This window comes from Hordeum vulgare, chromosome 1H (genome assembly GCF_904849725.1).
Source record: "Hordeum vulgare subsp. vulgare chromosome 1H, MorexV3_pseudomolecules_assembly, whole genome shotgun sequence".
NCBI classification, from domain to species: Eukaryota; Viridiplantae; Streptophyta; class Magnoliopsida; order Poales; family Poaceae; genus Hordeum; species Hordeum vulgare.
Window position 1 is genome coordinate 310956390 of NC_058518.1, and position 23368 is coordinate 310979757.

The 23368-nt window shown below is 41.4% G+C and overlaps 1 protein-coding gene across 4 annotated transcripts; it reads left to right on the plus strand.

Moving 5' to 3' along the window:
- Positions 1–11306: 11306 nt before the first annotated feature.
- LOC123433033 (7-methyl-GTP pyrophosphatase-like) lies at positions 11307–15663 on the plus strand. 4 transcript variants are annotated; one of them, XR_006624608.1, is made up of 11 exons: positions 11307–11546; positions 11630–11701; positions 11793–11867; positions 12887–12970; positions 14196–14265; positions 14355–14446; positions 14911–14952; positions 15043–15123; positions 15207–15339; positions 15409–15538; positions 15630–15663. XR_006624608.1 is itself a non-coding variant. In XM_045115430.1 (9 exons), the coding sequence occupies exons 1-9, from the start codon at positions 11331–11333 to the stop codon at positions 15282–15284; spliced, it is 810 nt and encodes a 269-aa protein (XP_044971365.1). In that variant the 5' UTR covers positions 11307–11330; the 3' UTR covers positions 15285–15663. The 4 variants fall into 4 exon arrangements, 1 of the variants encoding a protein (XP_044971365.1); XR_006624604.1 differs by having other exon boundaries at positions 15409–15663; XM_045115430.1 differs by having other exon boundaries at positions 15207–15663.
- The last annotated feature ends 7705 nt before the right edge of the window (positions 15664–23368 follow it).

Here is a 23368-nt window from a genome sequence, read left to right on the forward strand (position 1 = left end):
GCTGACGAATTCAGAAGAGTTCCAGTCATGCCTACAGGTCTCGGACGTCCGACCTCTGTCGGACGTCCGGCCCCTCACGGACGCCCGGACTTCCGACAAGTGTCGGACGTCCGGACCCTGTGTGACTTAAAGTGTCCCCAACGGCACTTTTTCTCTCCCCACTATAAATACCCCCCTCCCACTTCGTGAGAGGGTTGCCTAACACAGCCTTATCCTCATAAGAACACACTTCCACCTCACACACATTTGCTCACTCCAAATCTTAGATCCCAAGAGCATTTGTGAGCCCCTTTGAGAGTTGTTCCAATCAAAAGATAGATCTTCTCCCTCTCCTTCTCTCAACCCAAGCTATTTGTGATTTGAGCAAGTTTTGAGCATTCCCCGTGATCTTGTTACTCTTGGAGGTTGGAGACTCCTAGGCGGTAGGAGTTCTTCGGAGAGGAATCAATCCGTGTGATGTCCCCCAGAAAAGTTTGTGAGGGTTTGGAAGCCACCTCAAAGGCTTACCACTAGTGGTTGAGAAACGCCTTCGTGGTGTTATCTCAAAGGGAGAATAGGGTGAGCCTTCGTGGTGTTGGTGTGCCTTCGTGGTAACATCCACCTCTCTAACGGTGACTAGCTTCCCTCCAAGGAAGTGAACATCGGGATACATCTTCGTCTCAGTGACCTTGGTTATCCTTAACCCTAACTCCTTACTTGTGGTTTACTAGTGTTATTTGAGCATACATACATTGCATATTTCTTGTGCTCATTATATTGTGTTGGCCATTTCTTGTACAAGATTAATCATTCAAGCATACCCTCTATATCCACACGTTCATACTTGCATCCCTTGATACATCGTGTTGATATAGTGTGATCTAGTATCTTGTGTTGTTCACCTACTTGTCGTGTGATATAGCTCAAGTAAGTTTGTGTAACTTACTTGTGCTTGTTAGTAACTGTATTGTGTCCATCTTGGTAGATCGTGTTGTTGATACACGTTGCAGTGCCTAGTGCATTTAGGATTTGTGCTTGACAAGTACCCTCTTAGTTTATTTCCGCATTAGGTTCAAGCCAAATCCAAAGAAGTTTTTAAATAGCCTATTCACCCCCCTCTAGGCGTCATCGAGGTCTTTTCACCCATATTGGTCTTTCGGAGGAGGGGTGCGCTCGTGTCGCCCCGGTGCCAGCATACTATGAGTCGACTTCACTGTGTTTGCCCGGATGAACTTGTTGTGAATGCGGTTGTGCGGCTGTGGCACCATCGAGTTTTCCTCCATGATAGTCTTCACGAGCATCTAGATGTGTCGAATGCCTTCCCTAGCTGTTGAATCAGACAACTGGATGGAATTAGCGATTTGAGTGGCTGCAGCCAAATTTTGCAGCGGGGTGCGCATTACATGGTAATTGCGGAGGAAATCATTCGGGAACAATCACTTACGATGTCAACTGGAACTACGTTGCTCCCGGGCCGCTCGGCTATCGAGTGACCTCTATAGCCAGTCGAGCCGCTCGCGCCCAGCCAAAGTGGTCTGATGTGTGGCCTCCAAATCCATCTCTTTCGGGGTAGTCCCGGTGATAGGGGTGCACAAGGCATGCTCATTCCTCTACCTCATTTCCTCGGGCTGCTCCCGAGTGAGAGGGTAGGGAATGTAGACATCATCGACATTGTCGTCGTGGCCGTCTTTGTCTCATCCACGGGAATTTCCCGCGGAGAACCCAGGAGGTCCTTCGGTTGTGTCGACCATTAGAATTTCTGTAGCTGGCTCGCTGCTCTCGCACTCAGACTCGTCCGAGGAGTCATCCCACGAGTAGGGGAACAAGTTGCGGGTGGGCTCGTCGTAGTCGAGCCCGGCCACCTTCTCGGCCGTGGTCTGAAGAGCCACAACATGCTTGATCCAACACTGGAGCCATGAGCACCCGTAGCGATTGCAACGACGTATAACAAAGTGAAGGGGCGCCAAACGGTCCGAGACCGACGGTTGTCGAAGAAGGACTCCAAACTTCGCTGAACGGAAATGCACCGCATCGCGAGTGGGCAACGCGTCCGTGTCCAACGGAGCTTCCTACAGCTTTGCCAGGTCATCAATGATGAAGCTCGGGGAACCAAACATAATCTCTCCGTTGGGGGTCATCATGGTGACGGGAAAAACTCCACCTGCATCGTAAATCTCTAGACGCGCAGCCGCATGGTGTGTGCCAAGTGTTGATGGAACGACTCTAACAATAGTACTAGTGGTAAGGGGCGGAACCTAGCTACGTCACAGATGTATCACTCAGATTTGGAGAGTACAGCCCCCCTCAAAGATGTAAATACCCTACGTCTTGAGCCGAGAGTCTTGTGTTTTCTTTGGGGCTGTATGATTACAACGAATGTTGAACCCTTGTCACATAGCTCGGCGTGGCTTATATAGAGTTCGCGAGGACCCGATGTGCATCATTACAAGGGCATTAAATGAGAGTAAGGATACATCTCCAACGTGTCAATAATTTTTTATTGTTCCATGCTATTATATTATCTGCTTTGGATGTTTCATATGCATGATTATGCTATTTTATATTATTTTTGGGACTAACCTATTAATCTCGAGCCTAGTGCCAGTTTCTTTTTTTCCTTGTTTTTAAGTATTGCAGGTAAGGAATATTAAACGGAGTCCAAACGGAATAAAATCCCTGAAATGATTTTTCTTGGACAAGAAGAAACCTGCGAGACTAGGAGAGGGGGGCAGGACACCTGCCGGGAGACCACAAGCCTGCAGGGCACGACCTGGGGGCGCTCTAGCTTGTGGGTCCCCTAAAGGTCTCCTAACACTAATTCTTGGCCTATAAATTCCCAAATATTCCCCCATTATCACAAAGACACCAAAAAATACTTTTCCGCTGCCGGAAGCCTCTGTTTCCGTGAGATCCAATCTAGGAGCCTTTTCCGGTAATCTGCCGGAGGGTGAATCGATCATGGAGGGCATGTACATAAACTCCATTGCCCCTCTGATGATGCGTGAGTAGTTCACCACAGACCTATGGGTCCATAGCTAGTAGCTAGATGGCTTCTTCTCTCTCTTTGGTCTTCAATACCATGTTCTTCATGATCTTCATGGAGATCTATCCATGTAATACTCTTTTCCGGTTTGTTCGTTGAGATCCAATGAATTGTGGGTTTATGTTCAGATTATCTATTAATATTATTTGAATCTCCTCTGAATTCTTGTATGCATGATTTCATATCTTTGTAAGTCTCTTCGAGTTATTGTTTGGTTTGGCCAACTAGATTAGTAATTCTTGCAATGGGAGAAGTTCTTAGTTTTGGGTTCAATCTTGCGGTGTCCTCACCCAGTGACAAAGTAGGGGTAGCCAGGCACGTATTGCATTGTTGCCATCAAGGATAAAAGGATGGGGTTTTCATCATATTGCTTGAGTTTATCCCTCTACATCATGTCATCTTACTTAATGCTTTACTTTGTTCTTCATGAACTTAATACTCTAGATGCATGCAGAAGTCGATCGATGTGTGGAGTAATAGTAGTAGATGCAGAAATGTTTTAGTCTACTTGACACGGACGTGATGCCTATATGCATAATCATTGCCTTGGATATCATCATAATTATTCGCTTTTCTATCAGTTGCTCGACAGTAATTTGTTCACCCACCGTATTATTTTCCTTCATGAGAGAAGCCTCTAGTGAAACCTATGCCCCCGGTTTATTTTTCATATTATACTTTCACATTTATACACCAAAAATACCAAAAAATACCTTGCTGCAATTTATTTATGTTTGGTTTACTTTTCGTTTCCGCAATCTTTCATATCTATTTCTATCAGATCTCATCCTTGCAAATAACCGTGAAGGGATTGACAACCCCTTTTGTTGCGTTGGATGCAAGTGTTTGATTGTTTGTGTAGGTGCTAACATTGGAGCCTTGCTTGTTCCTCCTACTGGATTGATACCTTGGTTCTCAACAAACCGAGGGGAATACTTATCTACTTTACTGCATCACCCTTTCCTCTTCAAGGGAAAACCAATGCAAGCTCAAGAAGTAGCAAGAAGTTTTGTGGCGCTGTTGCCGGGGAGGATACATAGCAAGATCAAGCCTACCAAGTACCCATCACAAACTCATCTCTTGCATTTACATTATTTGCCTCTCATTTTCCTCTCCCCCACTTCTAAAAATATTTTGAGAAAATATCAAAAAAATTTGCCTTTTTATTCGCCCTTCTTCCGTTCGTCTTTCCGTTTGCTTGGATGTTAGATCACTTAAACTCGTGGCTAGCCTTGCTACTATCGCTAGTGTTCCCAAGAATGAAGTTCTTAATTTTAAGATAAAGGGAAGGATAAAACTTAAAAGATGCTTGGTATAGAATTTGCAATGCTCAAAATAGATCTATTAGTAAGCAATCTACTACCGTTCTCCTTCGCAATTTTTATGCGGGTGTCTCCCCTTGGAATAGATATGTTTTGGATACCATTGTGGGAGGCAACTTCTTGGGCAGCCATACCTTTGATTCTTATAATGCTATGACGAATTTGGTAGGTTCACCCCCACTCATGGTTAATGAAACGATCTTAACTTTGGAACATGTGATGCGAAGGCTTGATACTATTGAAAATCAAGTTGCTACCATAGAGCTCATCGAAAACTTGGACAAAAATATTCAGAATCATATTACTCAATATGGATCCAAGGTAGGAGTTACCTTAAAAAACCTTAGGGAAAAGGAACCCATAGTTAATGAAAAACCGGATCAGGATTCTTCTAGAATTGGGAAGCTAGAGGACATTATTACCAACTTGGGTTCTGCTTTTGCCTCTATTCAAACCACTCCAAAATATCCTCCTCCTAAGACTGCCAAGTTTGACCTTTGGGATGGTCTACGATGTTTGTGATTTGATTTTGCTGAAAAACAGGAACTTTTGCTCTAAGTACATGAATTTTGTAAATTCACTAGAACATGCTTTTGATCTGAATTTTTTACACAAGATTGATATACAAATTTCCCAGATCTTTCTAATTTTTAAGAATTTTTGGAGTTACAGAAGTATTTGAAGTATACAGATGGCTACGGACTGTTCTGTTTTTGACAGATTCTGTTTTCTTTGTGTTGCTTGCTTATTTTGATGTATCTATGGGTTGTATCGGGGGGTATGAACCATGAAGAAGTTGTAATACAGTAAATATTACACCAAAATAAATAAAGAATGAGTTCACAACAATACCTAAAGTGGTGATTTATTTTTCTTATACTAACGGATATCATGAGTTTTCTGTTGAGTTTTGTGTTGTGAAGTTTTCAAGTTTTGGGTAAAGATTTGATGGACTATGGAATAAGGAGTGGCAAGAGCCTAAGCTTGGGGATGCCCTGGAAGGCATCCGCTCTTTCGTATTCAATCCATTGGTAAATTTACTTGAGGCTATATTTTTATTCACCACATGATATGTGTTTTGCTTGGAGCGTCTTGTATGATACGAGTCTTCGATTTTTAGTTTGCTACAATCATCCTTGCCGCACACATATTTTGAGAGAGACACGCTGAATCGTGAATTTATTAGAATACTCTATGTGCTTCACTTATATATTTTGAGGTAGGCAGTGTTTATCTAGTGCTTCACTTATATCTTGTTAGAGCGTGGTGGTGTTTTATTTTGTAGAAATTATTGAATTATCGTACCTCGCTTATATTATTTTGTGAGTCTTAAAACAGCATAGTAATTGGTTTAGGTTATGAATTTAGTCCTAATATAATGAGAATCCAAGAGGGATATAATAAAAACTTTCATGTTAAGTGCATTAAATACGATGAGAAGTTTGATTTCTTGCATATAGTTTGAGATATGAAGATGGTAATAGAGAGTCATGCTAGTAAGTAATTGTGAATTGGAAGAAATACTTGTGTTAAAGTTTGTCATTCCCGTAGCATGCATGTATGGTGAACCGTTATGTAATGAAGTCAGAGCATGATTTGTTTAATGATTGTCAACCTTCGTGTGAGAGTCGGGATCACACGATGGTTAACTCCTACCAACCCTTCTCCTAGGAGCATGTGTCTAATACTTTACTTCGATAACTAATAGACTTTTGCAGTAAGTATGTGAGTTCTTTATGACTAATGTTGAGTCCATGGATTATACGCACTCTCACCCTTCCACCATTGCTAACCTCTCTAGTACCGCGCAACTTTCGTCGATGCATTAAACCCACCTTCCTCAAAATAGCCACCATATACTTTCCTCAAAACAACCACCATACCTATCTATTATGGCATTTCCATAGCCATTCTGAGATGTATTTCCATACAACTTCCACCGTTCTGTTTTTATGACACGCACCATCATTGTCATATTGCCTTGCATGATTGTAAGATAGCCAGTATGATGTTTTCATTGCTACGCTAGATCAATGCGCATCCCGGTACACCGCCAGAGGCATGCATATAGAGTCATATTTTGTTCTAGGTATCGAGTTGTAATTTTTGAGTTATAAGTAAATAAAAGTGTGATGATTTGCATTATTAGAGCATTGTCTCGTGTGAGAAAAAGGATGATGGAAGCTATGACTCCCGTGCGAGTTGGGATGAGTATCCGGACTTTACAAAAAATAAAAGAGGCCATCGAATCCCATAATAAAAAAAGAGGCCAAAGATGCCCACCAAAAAAATGAGAGAAAGAGAGAAGGGACAATGCTACTATCTTTTTCCACACTTGTGCTTCAAAGTAGCACCATGATCTTCAAGATAGAGAGTCTCCTATTTTGCCACTTTCATATACTAGTGGGAATTTTTCATTATAGAACTTGCCTTGTATATTCCAATGACGGGCTTACTCAAATTTCCCAAGGTCTTCGTGAGCAAATGAGTTGGATGCACACCCACTTAGTTTTTTTGAGATTTTATACAATTATAGCTCTAGTATATCCGTTGCATGGCAATCCCTACTCACTCACATTGATATCTATTGATGGGCATCTCCATAGCCCGTTGATATGCCTAGTTGATGTGAGACCATCTTTTCTTTTTTCTTTGCAACCTCCACCATATTCTATTCCACCTATAGTGCTATATCCATGGCTCACACTCATGTATTGCGTGAGACTTGAAAATGTTTGAGAACATAAAAAGTGTGAAACAATTGCTTGACTTTCATCGGGGTTGTGCATGATTTAGATACTTTGTGTGGTGAAGATGGAGCATAGCCAGACTATATGATTTTGTAGGGATAACTTTCTAAAGCCGTGCTATTTCGAAAGGACACAATTGCCTTGTTAGTATGCTTGAAATATTACTGTATTTATGTCAATATTAGACTTTTGTTTTGAATCTTATGGATCTGAATATTCCTTCCACAATAAAGAATATTACATGGATAAATATGATATGTAGCATTCCACATCAATTTTTTTATCATTTACCTACTCGAGGACAAGCAGGAATTAAGCTTGGGGATGCTTGATACGTCTCCAACGTATCTATAATCTTTGATTGTTCCATGCTATTATATTATCTGTTTTGGATGTTTTATATGCATTATTATGCTATTTTATATTATTTTTGAGACTAACCTATTAATCTAGAGCCTACTGCCAGTTTATGTTTTTCCCTTGTTTTTGAGTATTGCAGATAAGGAATATTAAACGGAGTCCATGCAGAATAAGATCCCCGGAATGATTTTTCTTGGACCAGAAGAAACCTGGCAGACTTGAAGAGGGGGGAGGACACCTGTCGGGAGGCCACAAGCCTATAAGGCACGACCTAGGGGGGCGCCCCTGGCTTGTGGGTCCCCTGTAGGTCTCCTAACCCTAATTCTTGGCCTATAAACTCCCAAATATTCCCCCATTATCAGAAAGACACGAAAAAAATACTTTTCCGCCGTCAGAAGCCTCTGTTTCCGTGAGGTCCAATCTGGGAGCCTTTTCCGGTAATCTGCCGGAGTGGGAATCGATCATGGAGGGCATCTACATCAACTCCATTGCCCCTCCGATGATGCGTGAGTAGTTCACCACAGACCTACGGGTCCATAGCTAGTAGCTAGATGGCTTCTTCTCTTTCTTTGTTCTTCAATACCATGTTCTTCATGATCTTCATGGAGATCTATCCGATGTAATACTCTTTTGCGGTGTGTTTGCCAAGATCTGATGCATTGTGGGTTTATGTTCAGATTATCTATGAATATTATTTGAATCTCCTCTGAATTCTTATATGCATGATTTCATATCTTTGCAAGTCTCTTCTAGTTATTGGTTTGGTTTGGGCAACTAGATTAGTAATTCTTGCAATGGGAGAAGTGCTTAGTTTTGGGTTCAATCTTGAAGTGTCCTCACCCAGTGACAAAGTAGGGGTAGCGAGGCACGTATTGCATTGTTGCCATCAAGGATAAAAATATGGGGTTTTCATCATATTGCTCGAGTTTATCCCTCTAAATCATGTCATCTTACTTAATGTGTTACTCTGTTCTTCATGAACTTAATACTCTAGATGCAGGCACGAGTCGGTCGATGTGTGGAGTAATAGTAGTAGATGCAGAATCGTTTCAGTCTACTTGACACAAACGTGATGCCTATATGCATAATCATTGCCTTGGATATCTTCATAATTATTCGCTTTTCTATCAATTGCTTGACACAGTCCGGACGCCGCAATCGCGTCATGATGGACATCACTAGCTCCTCTGAGGACAGATCAATCATCAATCTCATGTCCACCGACACCGTCACCAACTCCGACGAGGAAGAGTAGGACATGGGAGACGGCACGGCCTCGACTCCCATGAGATGGTCCATGTTTCATGTCCTACTCTACCTCACCGACGACTCGATCAACATTTGGGCGGGCAGCCGGCCGCCGGACATGGCCACGGCGGAGCCAGATGGGATCTCCTTTAGATTAGATGTTATGTGCATGTATAATATGGATTTGAGGTTGGGGTATCCAGCTGTGGAAGAGATTATTTGAGGTGTGACTGGTCAGTATTCGTGGATGCGCCGAACGCGTACATGGGTGTTTTTTAACACGGTACAAATGCAAGCGGTTACATATACACGCATATAACCATCCTTATGGACGCACACTCTATCCTTATGATCACTCCCAAGAGACCGAGTCGACATATCATCTTGAAATTTTACGAAGTCATCGTAGGCGCCTCGTACTCGATGATAACGTCTTCATTTATTGAAAGTGCATCGCCGAAAAATCCTGAAATAAATCGAGGATAAATGTGAGCACTAGGATTTGAATCCTCATGAAATGAGGAGCCATATATTGATTTGGATGTTCGTGGGTGTTTAAGGGGTCAGATTTGGCTAGATGTTCTGAGATAAATGATATATAATGGACAGCTCTAGAAATTAGACTACTCATAATATAATCCTATCAAACTACTCATTGGTCATTGGATCAGAGGCAGGATGCGCGTCTGATCTGCAATTTAGGCCCACGCGAAATTAGTTGCCGCTAATTAAGTGCTTTGTAAGTGCTCCCACACGCAATCCATTGATTAGGTTACTTTTTTCATACGTTTCACCCTACTAGTAGTAGAATGTTCCTTCCTTTTTGCATGTTTCATTAAATAACGTGAGGCTACCAGATTTTCATGCACCCGTGTGATGGAAGCATTACTTTTTTAGATGGATGGAAGCATTACTTTGTAAGAACCAAATACATATGCTTTTAGGAAACAAATACCCCCACATTCTACAAATCCTCTAAATGATGCTTCAACTCTAGGTTATTAATCTTGGAAAAAGGTTATTAATCTGAAAAATACTACCTATTTTTCTATTCCATAACACATAATAATAATGGAATGATTTTCTCATAAGACCAGAACAGTCTATGTATACTCATGCAACATTTCTCACATGCCATGGAAGTCATGGATGCAAACATTTTTTTCGACCAACAGAAACTTTTTCTCAGTGCCAATGAACCACTTCTTCACGTTGATGGAAACACATTCCACGTGAGGTGCATAAAAAACTTAATAAAACATCATTGGTGATCATCCGATGCCTTGGTATGGATGTGCAATTCAATTGCTTCATACATACATCAGTAAAGCTTCATTACTTATCATTTGATGCTTCGGTGCAAAAATATAATTTACTAATGTTTCATTATATCTCAATATTTTCTGCAATAGGAGACACATATATATGTAGTGTTTATATATATATATATATATTAGTTGCTTCATGTTGCATAAACATTGCTTCAAAACTCACTTCTGGATGCTTCGATAGACTAGATCACATATAGCTACACATAGATCGTGGCGATGAGATATGGGAAGGTTGCAGGCGTATTGCCTCATCGAACCAGTGGCGGAGGCAAAGGTGGCGATGCAATCTTTGTAGATTCATGCAACATCTCTTGATATCCGCTAAGTAAGAAGCCATGAAATAATACAACGGGTGCATTATTAGTGCCAGTTGGAAGCATGGTTTTTTTTTTCAAGTGAAACATGCCATCAAGTGTGGGGATGGTTGGACGCGTACAACATGAAAGCTTATTTTTGAAACAAATTAAAAGCATTGATGATCAAAACTAAGGAATACACACAATTGAGCACCCACTTGCTTCTTATTTGTATCAGTATTGCTTCAACACTCAATGGTTGCATGCATCGATTGATGCAGAGGCCGGGAGTTTAACCTCCTTTTCAAAAAAAAAACTCGAGCATCGTCACGGAGGTAGTCGTCATTCGTCAATGGGAGTAGGTGAAGTTGCAGGGGAGGGAGGGTGAACCACCGGAGGTTGCTGAGAAAGCCGTTGATTTGTGGTGGAGGAAGACAACAATTTCGCATTTCCACCGTGTTCCTTCCCAGGCTGATGAGACGACCAAGCACGATGATGATAGATACAACGAGGACATGGAGTCGAACCAGCAAAACGCACGGCTGCCGTCCAGCTTGGCGCTCGTGGTTTTGGTTGGCACATGAACTCTTTCCCAGATCCAAGGAGAGAAAAGCAATCGTGACGATTGAATGTCGTTGTTCATCTTTGTGCATAACGATGTGTTGTAACCTGCTGCAACCGACTAGATGGAGGAGGCAGTCTCCATTTAGTTGTACTATGTATGGTCTCCGTTGAGAGTAAATGGTAATTGGCGTAATTTATGGGATTAATTTTGATATGAATGACACATGTATTTGTTGGATGGAAAGACAAATGAATGAAGATAGACCAGTTTGATGGGAACATCCAATCAGACGTCTCATAGAAAGTGTTTACCATATATAATGGGTGTTTGTGGGTGTTTAAAAGATCAATGCTATATAGGAGTAAATTTTGACGAAACTGAAATAGAGTAAGTATCTTTCTTCCACGTTGAATTTATTACTGACTGGACAGACAAAATGCAATCTTCCCACCGTCCCTGCAATCTCCTATGCCCGGTGGCGCCATATGCGGCCGCCGCACCCCGCCCCCAACAGCGGCCGCCGCATCTTCACGGAACCCAGCCGCAGCGCCTCCTCTCCCCTCCGCGACGCCACTCTGAAGGTCGCCTCCTCTCCTCCATGGCCCCAATGGCCACATCCTCCTCCCCCACCGCGAACCCCCAGCCTTTCAAGGTTCGCCTCACGGTTAACAAACCCCTTCGTTTGGTTCACCGCTAGTCTGAGTACTTGACCTGTGTTGAATGAATTTGTCGCAGTTGATCCTGGGGTCTATGTCAGTGGCCAGGAAGAACATCCTCAACGAGATGGGGTTCGAGTTCCAAGTCATGGTGGGTTGGGCTGTCAGTTATAGTTTTTCTTTTTTCCATTCGAAATTTTCTTGGAGTTATTCTTTGAGTGGATTGGGTTTCTTGGTTTCAGACCGCGGACATCGACGAGAGGAGCATAAGAAGGGAGGATCCGGATGAGCTAGTCATGCTTCTTGCGGAGGCCAAGGTAGAATCTTTCCCCATTTTCCCCTTCTAGTCGTAACAAAAATGGTTTCTAGTTCGTTTGTGTCTCAGCTTCATTCTTTGCTTTTCTTTAGAAAAGGGGGTTCAGCCTTCTTTTCTAAACAAAGCTTCATTCTTAGCATGAGAGTGGCTTTAGATTAGTTTCCGCTGTGAGCCTGTGATACCTTCTACAGTTCAGTAGCAATTGCGTTGCTTGTTCTTTAAAAAGACTGCATTGCTGACTCAAACACTAGTGCATTTTTTGCATTCGGAAGAATGTGAGGAATTTATGCTGCTAATCAATATCTGGATAAACTTATTGGGCCACAGTACTTAACTAAAGGAACCATGGTAGCTTCAATGAGATATGCAGATCATCCTAGAGTTGTATTATTGTCAGTTTTAATTTGGTTATACACTCATCATTGGAGTATAAATAGAAATAAACATCGTTGGTGAATTTCTGCTGGGTTGCGGATGTGTAGGTGCCTGGTGGTCTGTTCATATCCATCTATCTACCTTTCAGGGCCAGTCGACAAATATGCCGGGCCCAGGGGCAAGACGACACCAAGGGACCCTGTTGACACACAAAAACTTGAAATATTTTGTATTTCGAAAGCAAAAGAAAATATCCAGTACATAGCATAGATCGATGGTCTTGGAACTCTAAAACTGCCACTCAAAACTGTTTATCGATCAAAGGAACTACATCATGAATTCGTGATAGTAAGGAAACAATTTAGCTCCACAAAAGATCACTTTCTTGGGCCTATGGAAGACTATACTAGTACTACTATAAAAGTATTACCTGGGTTGAGGCCCCTGCCTCTCACGGGCCCAGGGTGAGTGCCCTATTGCCTGGTCTATGGGCCGGCACTGCTGCATTTTAATCTCAAAACGGAAAGGAAATGCTGGATTGCTAGTCATAAATATCAAGAGCAAGCGTTGATCTTCTGCATAGATTTTGTTATGTTCTGACAGTTTCTTTCCTTACGGGAATAAACCATTTTATGCATATTTCAGGCTGATGCTATCATGTCTAGAATGAACATTTCTGATTACCAGAAGGAAGGCGATCAACCAACACTCCTGATCACCTCTGACATAGTATGTGTCAATTACCAATGTGCTGCTGGTTTAAACAGAACTTAGATGGTATATCTGTAATACATAGATATGTTCTAATTATGTCTATGCCACATTGTGGCTTCTCTTTGTTCTTTACATAACTGAAGTTTCATGGATTCTACTTTAACGTTGGCTACTTCTGGTAGGACGAGGATGGTCATTCCATATGCATACATATACACTAATGTGATATCACCAAGTGCAAATGGTGTACTCAATACTTCTTTTCACTTTTAGATATATAATTTTCAGTTCGTAAAGTTCTTAAAAAAATAAGACCTGTCATCTTTAATGCTATGTAAGGCATAATTTCATAGGGAAATGTCCTCCGTATAATAATCGTCAGTTTACAGATTATAATATGTGTTAGATCTGGTGAAATGTGGTCTCTTCATTGTATTTCTTCTGCTCCTTCGGTCTGGTTCATCATTTTTCTCTTCCTCTTTTTGGGGGAATGCTGCTAGTTAAACAATACATGTTCTTATGTACTCCCTCCGTAAACTAATATAAGAGCGTTTAGATCACTGTTTTAGTTATCTAAACACTCTTATATTAGTTTACTACTTAACACCAATCAACTTTAATTGACCTAAATTTTCTGTATCCTAGGCTCGCGACAACATTGATAAGTTCATTTATGCATTATCTTTTTTATTTGTTTAGATACTGTTTTGGCTAGATTCATATCTCATTAGTTTGAATTGAACATTGGTTGCTACTCAAGATTTAATCAGATTGTACTTTGCTTCTCGATTGTTTAACTCCACTGATGGATAAGTTCTCAGTTTAGAGGATGTAATCGAAATAATTTCACCTGACCATCTCATAAATGAACTTGGTGAGTGAGATTTACTCTTGACTATCTCATAAATGAACTTGGTGAGTGAGATTTACTTGGGAAAGTTCTAGCGAAAAGAGATGGGGATTATGCAGAGCATAACCCATAGGTGTCTCAGCAGCGTACATGGAACACATATGCGCATACCAGAGGGGCAGAGTGAGCTAAGCTGGAAATAATGTCTCAACATGATCTATTATACTTTTCTATTCGTAATGGAGCATTTGTCTCTTAGGGATGTTTTCTTTCTTTTACGGGCTTTAGGATTGTGTGGTTGAACATATGTACCTCAGCTATGGTTTTACTAGATTGTCAGTCTTTGCATTATATATTTATATTACATACTGAATGGTAGTTGACTTTTAGGTGGTTGTCCATGAAGGGATTATTAGAGAAAAGCCAAGCAGCAAGGAAGAAGCACGCCAATTCCTGAAAGGTTTTGTCCAATGCCCATTTTCCAGGCACATTATATCTGATTGCCCCGTGTGTATATGTATTTATTAGTTGAACCATTATCTTTACCAGGTTATTCTGGTGGGCATGTGTCAACTGTGGGTGGTGTGGTTGTAACTAATCTTACAACTGGCAAGAAGCTTGGCAGTTTAGACAAAGCTGAGGTAGAGCACTCTTCTAACTAACCCATCAAATTAACTCCTGTTGGAATATTGGTAATCCCATTTTAATGTGTGATTGAAGTCCAACCAACAGACTTTTTTCGTGCAAGATGAACACCTAAGCAAGCGAAGGATATCCTCACAATGTCACAATGCCTATTGATTTGTATCTTTGGAGTTAGGTTTTGATTTCAGAGAAAGAATGTACAGTAATCAATATCAATTGTAGTTTTTTTACTTAGAGTTGCAAACTTTGGTATATGTATATCTAGCTATAGTTAGGTTAGCTAGCTAAAAGGAAACCTCGTAATCTGTAGTAAAAAATGTTGCAGTTCTATTTCCTTGAGTGTTTTGGTTCAGGAGGAACCTGTACAACATGAGCTCATTCAGATTCTACCAATAACTCCGCTATAGTCAAAAGCAACCTGGTGTGATTTGATACATGTAATGTTTGTGGATGTCTGCAGGTGTACTTCCATGACATACCAGATGAGATAATTGAGAACCTGGTATGGTCTCGTTTGAATTCGTTACAAGGCATGTTTTGAAATTATTGTTATGTCACCGAGCTACATCCTCTTGCTCCATTTTGTTGCTAGATCGACGAGGGGGTGGTATTTAGGGTTGCGGGCGGCTTGCTGCTAGAACATCCATTGACGTTGCCGTTTGTCGAAGCAGTGGTCAGTTTCTGTCTTTATCTGCTTCTTGTGGTGCTAACATTCCATTTTATACTCATGTGAACAAGAACTCATTGATCATGTAGGTTGGTTCTAGTGACAGTGTAATGGGGCTGTCAAAGGATCTGGCAAACAAACTCATTCACGAGGCATTGTTGGCATAGCCTAGCAGTTTGGGTGTGATCACCATCGATTGAATCCTTACTGCACTGCATGAAGGTAATGCGATGTCGGCAACCTGTCAAAACATGGTGATTGTTATGGTTTAAATTATATGAAGAATTTCAGACACCATGGCACGAAGATTCATTGAGTGTGCAAGAACACTTCAGAACTGATACCTGCTATTGTGATCACTGATGAGATGTCACCTACAGTCCTCCTGTCGAAACGTCCTGAATCTTGGTTCTCACATAAGGTGAATTTGTATGATAAGTGAAATTGTTATTTTCTCTTCTGGAGTACATTGGTATAGAGATGCAATGACACTGCTTTCTTGTTTGCAATAGCTACATGAAAGTGGCTATTGGCCTATTCCAGTTTGCACGGTGGCGCTGTTCTTGGACAACTTTGCAAGTGGATGCTTATTATAAAAGGAATAAGAAAGCTGCACTTTACAAACGCCGAACCTGGCTACAACGCCAATCTAGCTGGTCATCGTACATACCCAAACATACATACATGCAGATTAATACCACAAACATACATGCAGGGCATGTTTTTTTAGGGGAAGTGACTTGGCTAGATTGCAGATTAATACCACAAACACACATGCAGGGCTAAATAATATTATTGGCCTATCTTCTTTTCGAGAAAAGGCTGATAGCCAGACTTCATAAATAAAGCCCAACGAGCCAAGTCACAGGGTGGATACAGATAGCCCGACATTTATAAATAAAGCCCAAGAAGGAAAACACATAGTACGATACAACAAATCAGGTAAGCGGGCCAAGCAAAGGAAACTAGGAGCTGCGCTCCATGGTGTTTTATTGGGGAAGTAGGACCGAGGCTGATGGCGGACGCTCTGATCTTGGAAATGAGAGTTGAGCACGTTTCCTTAAACAGTGGCTTCCATTGCTATGAAAGAACAATTTTTGAACAAACAATAAGCCGAACGTTTGGGAAAAATATGCTTAATCGTGAACTTGTTCCAAGTTGTCCAAAAGCACCAGCTAAAATCAGTAAAAACGATCCAGAAAACACGGAAGGGTTGACCCGAAAGATTATTTAAGAGATTGAAAAGATCAACGAAACTTGAAAAGTTTCAATTGTGCAACTCTAGCCAAATTTTGCAAGAGGACGGTTGAAAATAATATGTTCCACGTCTTCCCTCTCTTCACGAAGAAATCATGCTGCGTTAGCACTACCGTGGGGCTTAATAATTTGATCACCCCAGCCAAAAGTTTACGCTTAGTGGCTTGCCATAGAAAAAAAAAACTATTTTTAGAGGAATGCAAGCACGCCCAAAGCCTTGAAATGTCCATGCCGCCTTCCTATCTATGAAAGAGAATCCCTACACAAACATATCTAGCGAGGGTCATTTAAATTATAGAAGAATTCCTGAACCCAAGAACTCAAAATGACAAGTTCCTTCCCGTAATAACTTTAAAGTGAAGAGATCTGATCGGGAAATGTCCCAAAGACAGGTGGGGTCAAATAAGCTGATTGGGTGAATCTGAGAGCACCGTTAGGAGGGCAGTGAGGTCCTGTCGACTTGCCAACTCTTCAGGAGACAAAAACCGCTTAAATCCAAGATCCCACTGCAATGGAGTACAACTAGTTGGGCACATAGAAAAAAAGACAAGGAAAAGAAAAGGCTACCAGACCATCTTCGAACCACCAATAAAGCCAAAGCCTAGTAGAGGCCCTATTTCCAACGTTGAACTTAATCAACTTTCTAAACTCATCTCGCACTTTAAGCAGAACCTTCCAAATTTGTGAGCCATTCCGAGACGTGAACATAAGGGTCGACAATTAGAAAAATATTAGGCTCTAAGGATCTGAATCCAAACCGAGCTCGATGGCTCAGAACAGAAACACCACCACCATTTCATTAGCACACGTTTACTCATCACCAAGGAGTTAACAATGACCAACCCCCCCCCCCCCAAGATTCTTTGGTTTGCACATCGATTTTCACTTAGCCATCCTATAATTCTTATTATCAACAATATTCCATAAGAAGGCACCGCGGTCCTCGTCAAAGGAGGTGTGATTACTTTCAAAGAGCCAGTAAAAACCCATGATAAATGTAGGTAAGCTAGAAATATCGGAGTTAACAAGGACCGCTTTCCCACACGAGGAGTCATCTCGGCCCCTCCAAGGCGACACATGGGATCCAACCTTCTTTTCAGTAGGTATAAATGCCTTTGCCTTCAGACGCAGGGGCGAAACAAGGACCCCCAAGTAGGTAGTTGGGAAAGAACCCAACTTACAGATCAAAAGATTCGCCACACGGTTAGGGTAAGTAGCCCAGCACAAAAGCCTCACTTTTGTTAAGGTTAATTATAGGGGTTTCTATTTTCATGCCCCTCGTTGCTTAGTCCTCCTCACTTTTGCCCATGCTTTTTGGCAGTTCTCTCTTTTCCCCTCCACCACGCGGCCCACCCTCACAAAAGCCCAAACAAGGGTTTGTCGTTGGGTCAAAGCCTTTGACCATTACTTGGCATGGTTGCTGACGCGTGGGACACCCCCTGGCAGTGGCAGCGCGTTCGTCGATGGTGGGCGTATGTGCTGACTTATGGGACACCTCTGTTAGCAGGGCATGCTCGTAGGTGGTTGGCGGTGTCACTGACACGTGGAACATCCCTGGCGGCGGTAGTGTGGTCATCGGTGGTGGGCGCATATACTGACTTGTGGGACGCCTACCTCAGTGGGGCATGTTCGTAGGTGGTTGGCGGTCTCATTGACGCGTGGGACACCCCTGGCAACGGTAGCGCGGTCGTAGGTGGTTGGCGCATATACTAACTTGTGGGACACCTCCCTCAGCGGGGCACAATCATAGATGGTTGGCGGTTTGGCGAGACGCGCGGGGCACCTACACCAAAGGCGGGCCCATATGTCAGCGTCTGTGCGGTGGTTTGTGACAGATTTGACGAAAAAAGGGGCTTATTAAGTGAGGCACGGTACTCAAAGCGCAGACCAGACGCCCAAAGAGAGGCGCAAGGGCCAACCGACCAAGTATGTGTACTTGTCTTTTGAAACATTCCTCGCATTTTTATTTTCAAAAGGAAACGAAGGATGGACCCACCGTTCAGCCACTCTATGTATTACATCATCTAGAGTGTGATTTTTTTCCCTTTGTTCAAACCATTTGGTCCTCAAAATATTGGTTTGGTGGATGCACTTGAGTCAACCAAATTAGTTTAGTCGTGAATATATTGGTTTGGAGGATCAACTTGGGAGTAGAGAAGTAACATGTTTCAAACAAAAATAGTGTCAGCACTTCAAGTTTGACCCCATTATGGTCATGAAAATGGCCAAATACATGCATAATCCATGATTATTTGTTCGAGTTTAGCACAACTACTTGTGTTACAAATGGGGACAATGTTTCCATACAATTTTGTAATTATTTGGTAATAAAAAGAAAAAAAATTCAAATCCTAGAAATGACTTTTTTTGGGAAGCAAGTGCCTGAAATAGTTTTGAAATTTGTTCCATTTCACTTTTGACCAAAAGTAGGTCACATTGGATGACCACTGACCAACCTTCAGTAATTTCAGAGTAACATTGTTATATTCCATCTATTTAGTTGACTTTTTGTGAATTATCGAAAATTGTTCAAATTTGAACTATAAGTGTGATGTAGTTTGCTCCTAAAAATTACAAAATATATATTTTATGCTCTAATGTTGGTGGTGGATGAACATGTGACAAAGAATGTAAGAATTCCAAACCTTTATGTATCAATGGTCAACACTTCAAGTTTGACCCCATTTTGAAAAAAATAAAGAAAATGAAAAAGGCACAAAAAATGAAATTCTTTTGCATGGAGCCATCTTGTGTGCACTAGATTGTGGAAAAAAAAATACTAACCTTGCAGTACAACATGTTTGTGAAAAAGCCTTCACGAAATGGCCTATATAGTATGAACTTGTGTGGATTCCATGGCATATGCACATGGAAATGGCCACGTACATGACATAATCCATGGTTATTTGTCCAAATTTGGCAAAACTACTTGTGTTACCATTTTGGACAATTTTTTCATAGAAACCTGCAATTATTTGGTAATAAAAAGCAAATTTTCCATTTTCAAGTCCTAGAAATGTCTTTTTTGTGAGGGAAGTGCCTCAAATAGTTTTGAATTTGTTCCATTTCATTTTTGGCCAATAGTAGGTCACATTGGATGATCACTCACCAAGTTTCAGTAATTTTAGAGTATCATTGCTATATTCCATCTATTTAGTTGAATTTTTGTGAATTATCAGAAATTGCCCAAATTTGAACTACAAGTGTGATGTAGTTTGGTTGTGAAAATTGCAAAAAATTATTTTATGCTCCAGTGTTGGTGGTGGATGAACATGGGACAAGGAAAGTAGGAATTCCAGACCTTTTTGTATCTATGGTCAACACTTCAAGTTTGACCCCATTTTGAAAAAAATAAAGAAAATGGAAAAAGACTCAAGAAATGAAATTCTTTTGCACGAAGCCCTCTTGTGTGCACTAGTTCGTGGATAAACTACTAAACTGGTAGTACAACATGTTTAAGGAAAACTTCACGAAATGGCCTATCTAGTATGAACTTGTGTGGATTTTAAGGCATATGCACATGCAATTGGCCACATGCAAGGCATAATCCATGATTATTTGTCCAAATTTGGCACAACTACTTGTGTTACCATTATGAACAATGTTTCCTTAGAAATTTGGAATTATTTGGTAATAAAAGGCAATTTTTCAATTTTTCAAGTCTTAGAAATGACTTTTGTTTGCCTCAATCAATTCTGAAATTTGTTTCTTTTCATTTTTTTCAAAAGTAGGTCACATTGGATGACCACTGACCAAGTTTCATTAATTTGAGAGTACCATTTTTATATCCCATCTATTTAGTTAACTTTTTGTGAATTATAAGAAATTGCCCAAATTTGAACTACAAGTGTGATGTAGTTTGGTCGTGAAAATTGCAAAAAAATAATATTTTATGCTCTAATATTGCTGGTGAATGAACATGGAACAAAGAAAGTACGAATTCGAAACCTTTTTGTATCAATGGTCAACACTTCAATTTTGACGCTGATACGTCTCAAACGTATCTATAATTTTTGATGGTTTCACGCTGTTATCTTGTCTTCTTTGTATGTTTTATGTATCTTTTTATATCTTTTTTGGGACTAACTTATTGATTCTGTGCCAAGTGTGAGTTCCTATTTTTCCGTGTTTTTGACTCTTTTCAGATCTGATTTTGGAACGGAGTCCAAACGGAAGAAAAACCCCGAAATGATTTTTTCCCGAACGGAAGAAGTCCAAGGGGCTTTTGGGCCAAGACAGGTGGGCTCCAGGGAGCCCACAAGCCCCCACTCCGCCACCAGGGGGGAGGCGGCGGTGGGCAGGCTTGTGGCCTCCCTGGCCGCCCCCTGACCTAGGTCTTGCGCCTATATATTCCCAAATATTCCGCAAAAAATCAGGGAAGCCTCGAAAATACTTTTCCGCCGCCGCAAGCTTCCGTTTCCGCGAGATCTCATCTGGAGACCCTTCTCGGCGCCCTGTCAGAGGGGACTTTGGAGGTGGAGGGCTTCTTCATCATCATCATCGCCCCTCCAATGACTCATGAGTAGTTCACTTCAGACCTACGGGTCCGCAGTTAGTAGCTAGATGGCTTCTTCTCTCTCTTGGATCTTCAATACAAAGTTCTCCATGATCTTCATGGAGATCTATTTGATGTAATCTTCTTTGGCGGTGTGTTTTTTGAGATCCGATGAATTGTGGACTTGTGATCAGATTATCTATGATATATATTTGAGTCTTTGCTGATTTCTTATATGCATGATTTGATATCCTTGTAAGTCTCTCCGAGTCTTGGGTTTTGTTTGGCCAACTAGATCTATGATTCTTGCAATGGGAGAAGTGCTTGGTTTTGGGTTCTGCCATGTGGAGACCTTTCCCAGTGACAGTAGGGACAGCAAGGCACACATCAAGCAGTTGCCATCAATGGTAAAAAGACGGGGTTTTATCATTGGTTTGAGATTATCCCTCTACATCATGTCATCTTGCTTAAGGCGTTACTCTGTTCTTATGGACTTAATACACTAGATGCATGCTGGATAGCGGTCGACGTGTGGAGTAATAGTAGTAGATGCAGAAAGTATCGGTCTACTTGTTTCGGACGTGATGCCTATAGAAATAATCATTGCATAGATATCGTCACGACTCTGCACAGTTCTGTCAATTGCTCGACAGTAATTTGTTCACCCACCGTCTACTTGCTTTCATGAGAGAAGCCACTAGTAAACACTACGGCCCCCGGGTCTATTCACATCCATCGTTTACAACTCCACTTTTACTTTGCTTTGTTACTTTGTTGCTTTCCGTTCTCACTTGGCAAACAATCTATAAGGGATTGACAACCCCTTCATAGCGTTGGGTGCAAGCTTTTGTGTTTGTGCAGGATCTTGAGATACTCTTCCACCGGATTGATACCTTGGTTCTCAAACTGAGGGAAATACTTACCATCGCTGTGCTACATCACCCTTTCCGCTTCGAGGGAACACCAACGCAAGGCTCCAAGGCCACGGGGGAAATCCTTTGCATACTTGCCTAGGAAGTCCCTTAAGGCGTAGCCGTAGCTGAAGGATTCCTGGTGCCGTCGACAAAACTACTTCCTGGCACCGTTGCCGGGGATCTTTTTGAGGCAGCAGAAGTATTTATGGTGCCGTTGCAAGGGGTACACAGCAGAACAATCAGAAGTTTTTGTGGCGCCGTTGCCGGGGAGGAGAAATCAAGATCTATCCAAGTAGGTCTCACAAACTCTTCTCTTGCATTTACTTTTGTTTCCAGTTGCCTCTCGTTTTCCTCTCCCCCACTTCACATTTGACGTTTTCATTCGCCTTTCGCCTTTCTCCTTCGCCGTTTTCTTTTGCCCTTGCCATTTTCCTTTGTCGGTTTCTTGCTTGCTTGTGTGCTTGTTTGTTTGTTGAAGACATCATGTCTGAAAACACCAAACTTTGCGACTTCTCGAGCACTAATAATAATGATTTTATTAGTACTCCGATTGCTCCCGCCACTAGTGCGGAATCGTATGAAATCAACGCAGCTTTGCAGAATCTTGTTATGAAAGAGCAATTCTCTGGCCTTCCTAGTGAAGATGCCGCATCCCATCTCAATACCTTCATTGAGCTTTGTGACATGCAAAAGAAAAGAGATGTGGATAATGACGTGATTAAGTTGAAACTTTTTTCCTTTCTCGTTGCGAGATCGCGCAAAAACTTGATTTTCTTCTTTGCCTAAAAATAGTATCGATTCTTGGGATAGGTGCAAAGATGCTTACATATCCAAGTATTTTCCGCCAGCTAAGATCATCTCCTTACGTAACGATATCATGAATTTCAAGCAACTTGATGATGAACACGCTGCACAATCTTGGGAGAGGATGAAGCTTATGATTAGAAATTGTCCCGCTCATGGCTTGAGTTTGTGGATGATTATACAAATCTTTTACGCTGGCTTGAATTTCGCTTCTCGCAATATCTTGGACTCCGCCTCAGGTGGAACGTTCATGGAAATCACGTTAGGAGACGCTACAAAACTCCTAGACAATATCATGACCAACTACTCTCAGTGGCACACTGAAAGGTCGCCTGCTAGCAAAAAGGTGCACGCTATAGAAGAAATTAACTCGCTTAGTGCTAAGATGGACGAGTTGATGAATTTGGTTGCTAGTAGAAACGCTACCGTAGATCCTAATGACATGCCACTATCTTCTTTGATTGAGAGTAGCAACGCTAGTTTGGACGTGAATTTTGTTGGTACGAACAATTTTGGCAACAACAATGCTTTTAGAGGAAACTATGTTCCTAGGCCTTTTCCTAGTAACTCCTCTAACAATTATGGCAATTCCTACGGCAACACTTATGGAAATCATAACAAATTACCCTCTGATCTAGATAGTAATATCAAAGAGTTCATCAACTCTCAAAAGATTTTCAATGCGTCCATAGAGGAAAAACTACTCAAAATAGACGATTTGGCTAAGAGCGTTGATAGGATGTCTTGTGATATTGATGCTTTGAAAGTTAGATGCGCTCCT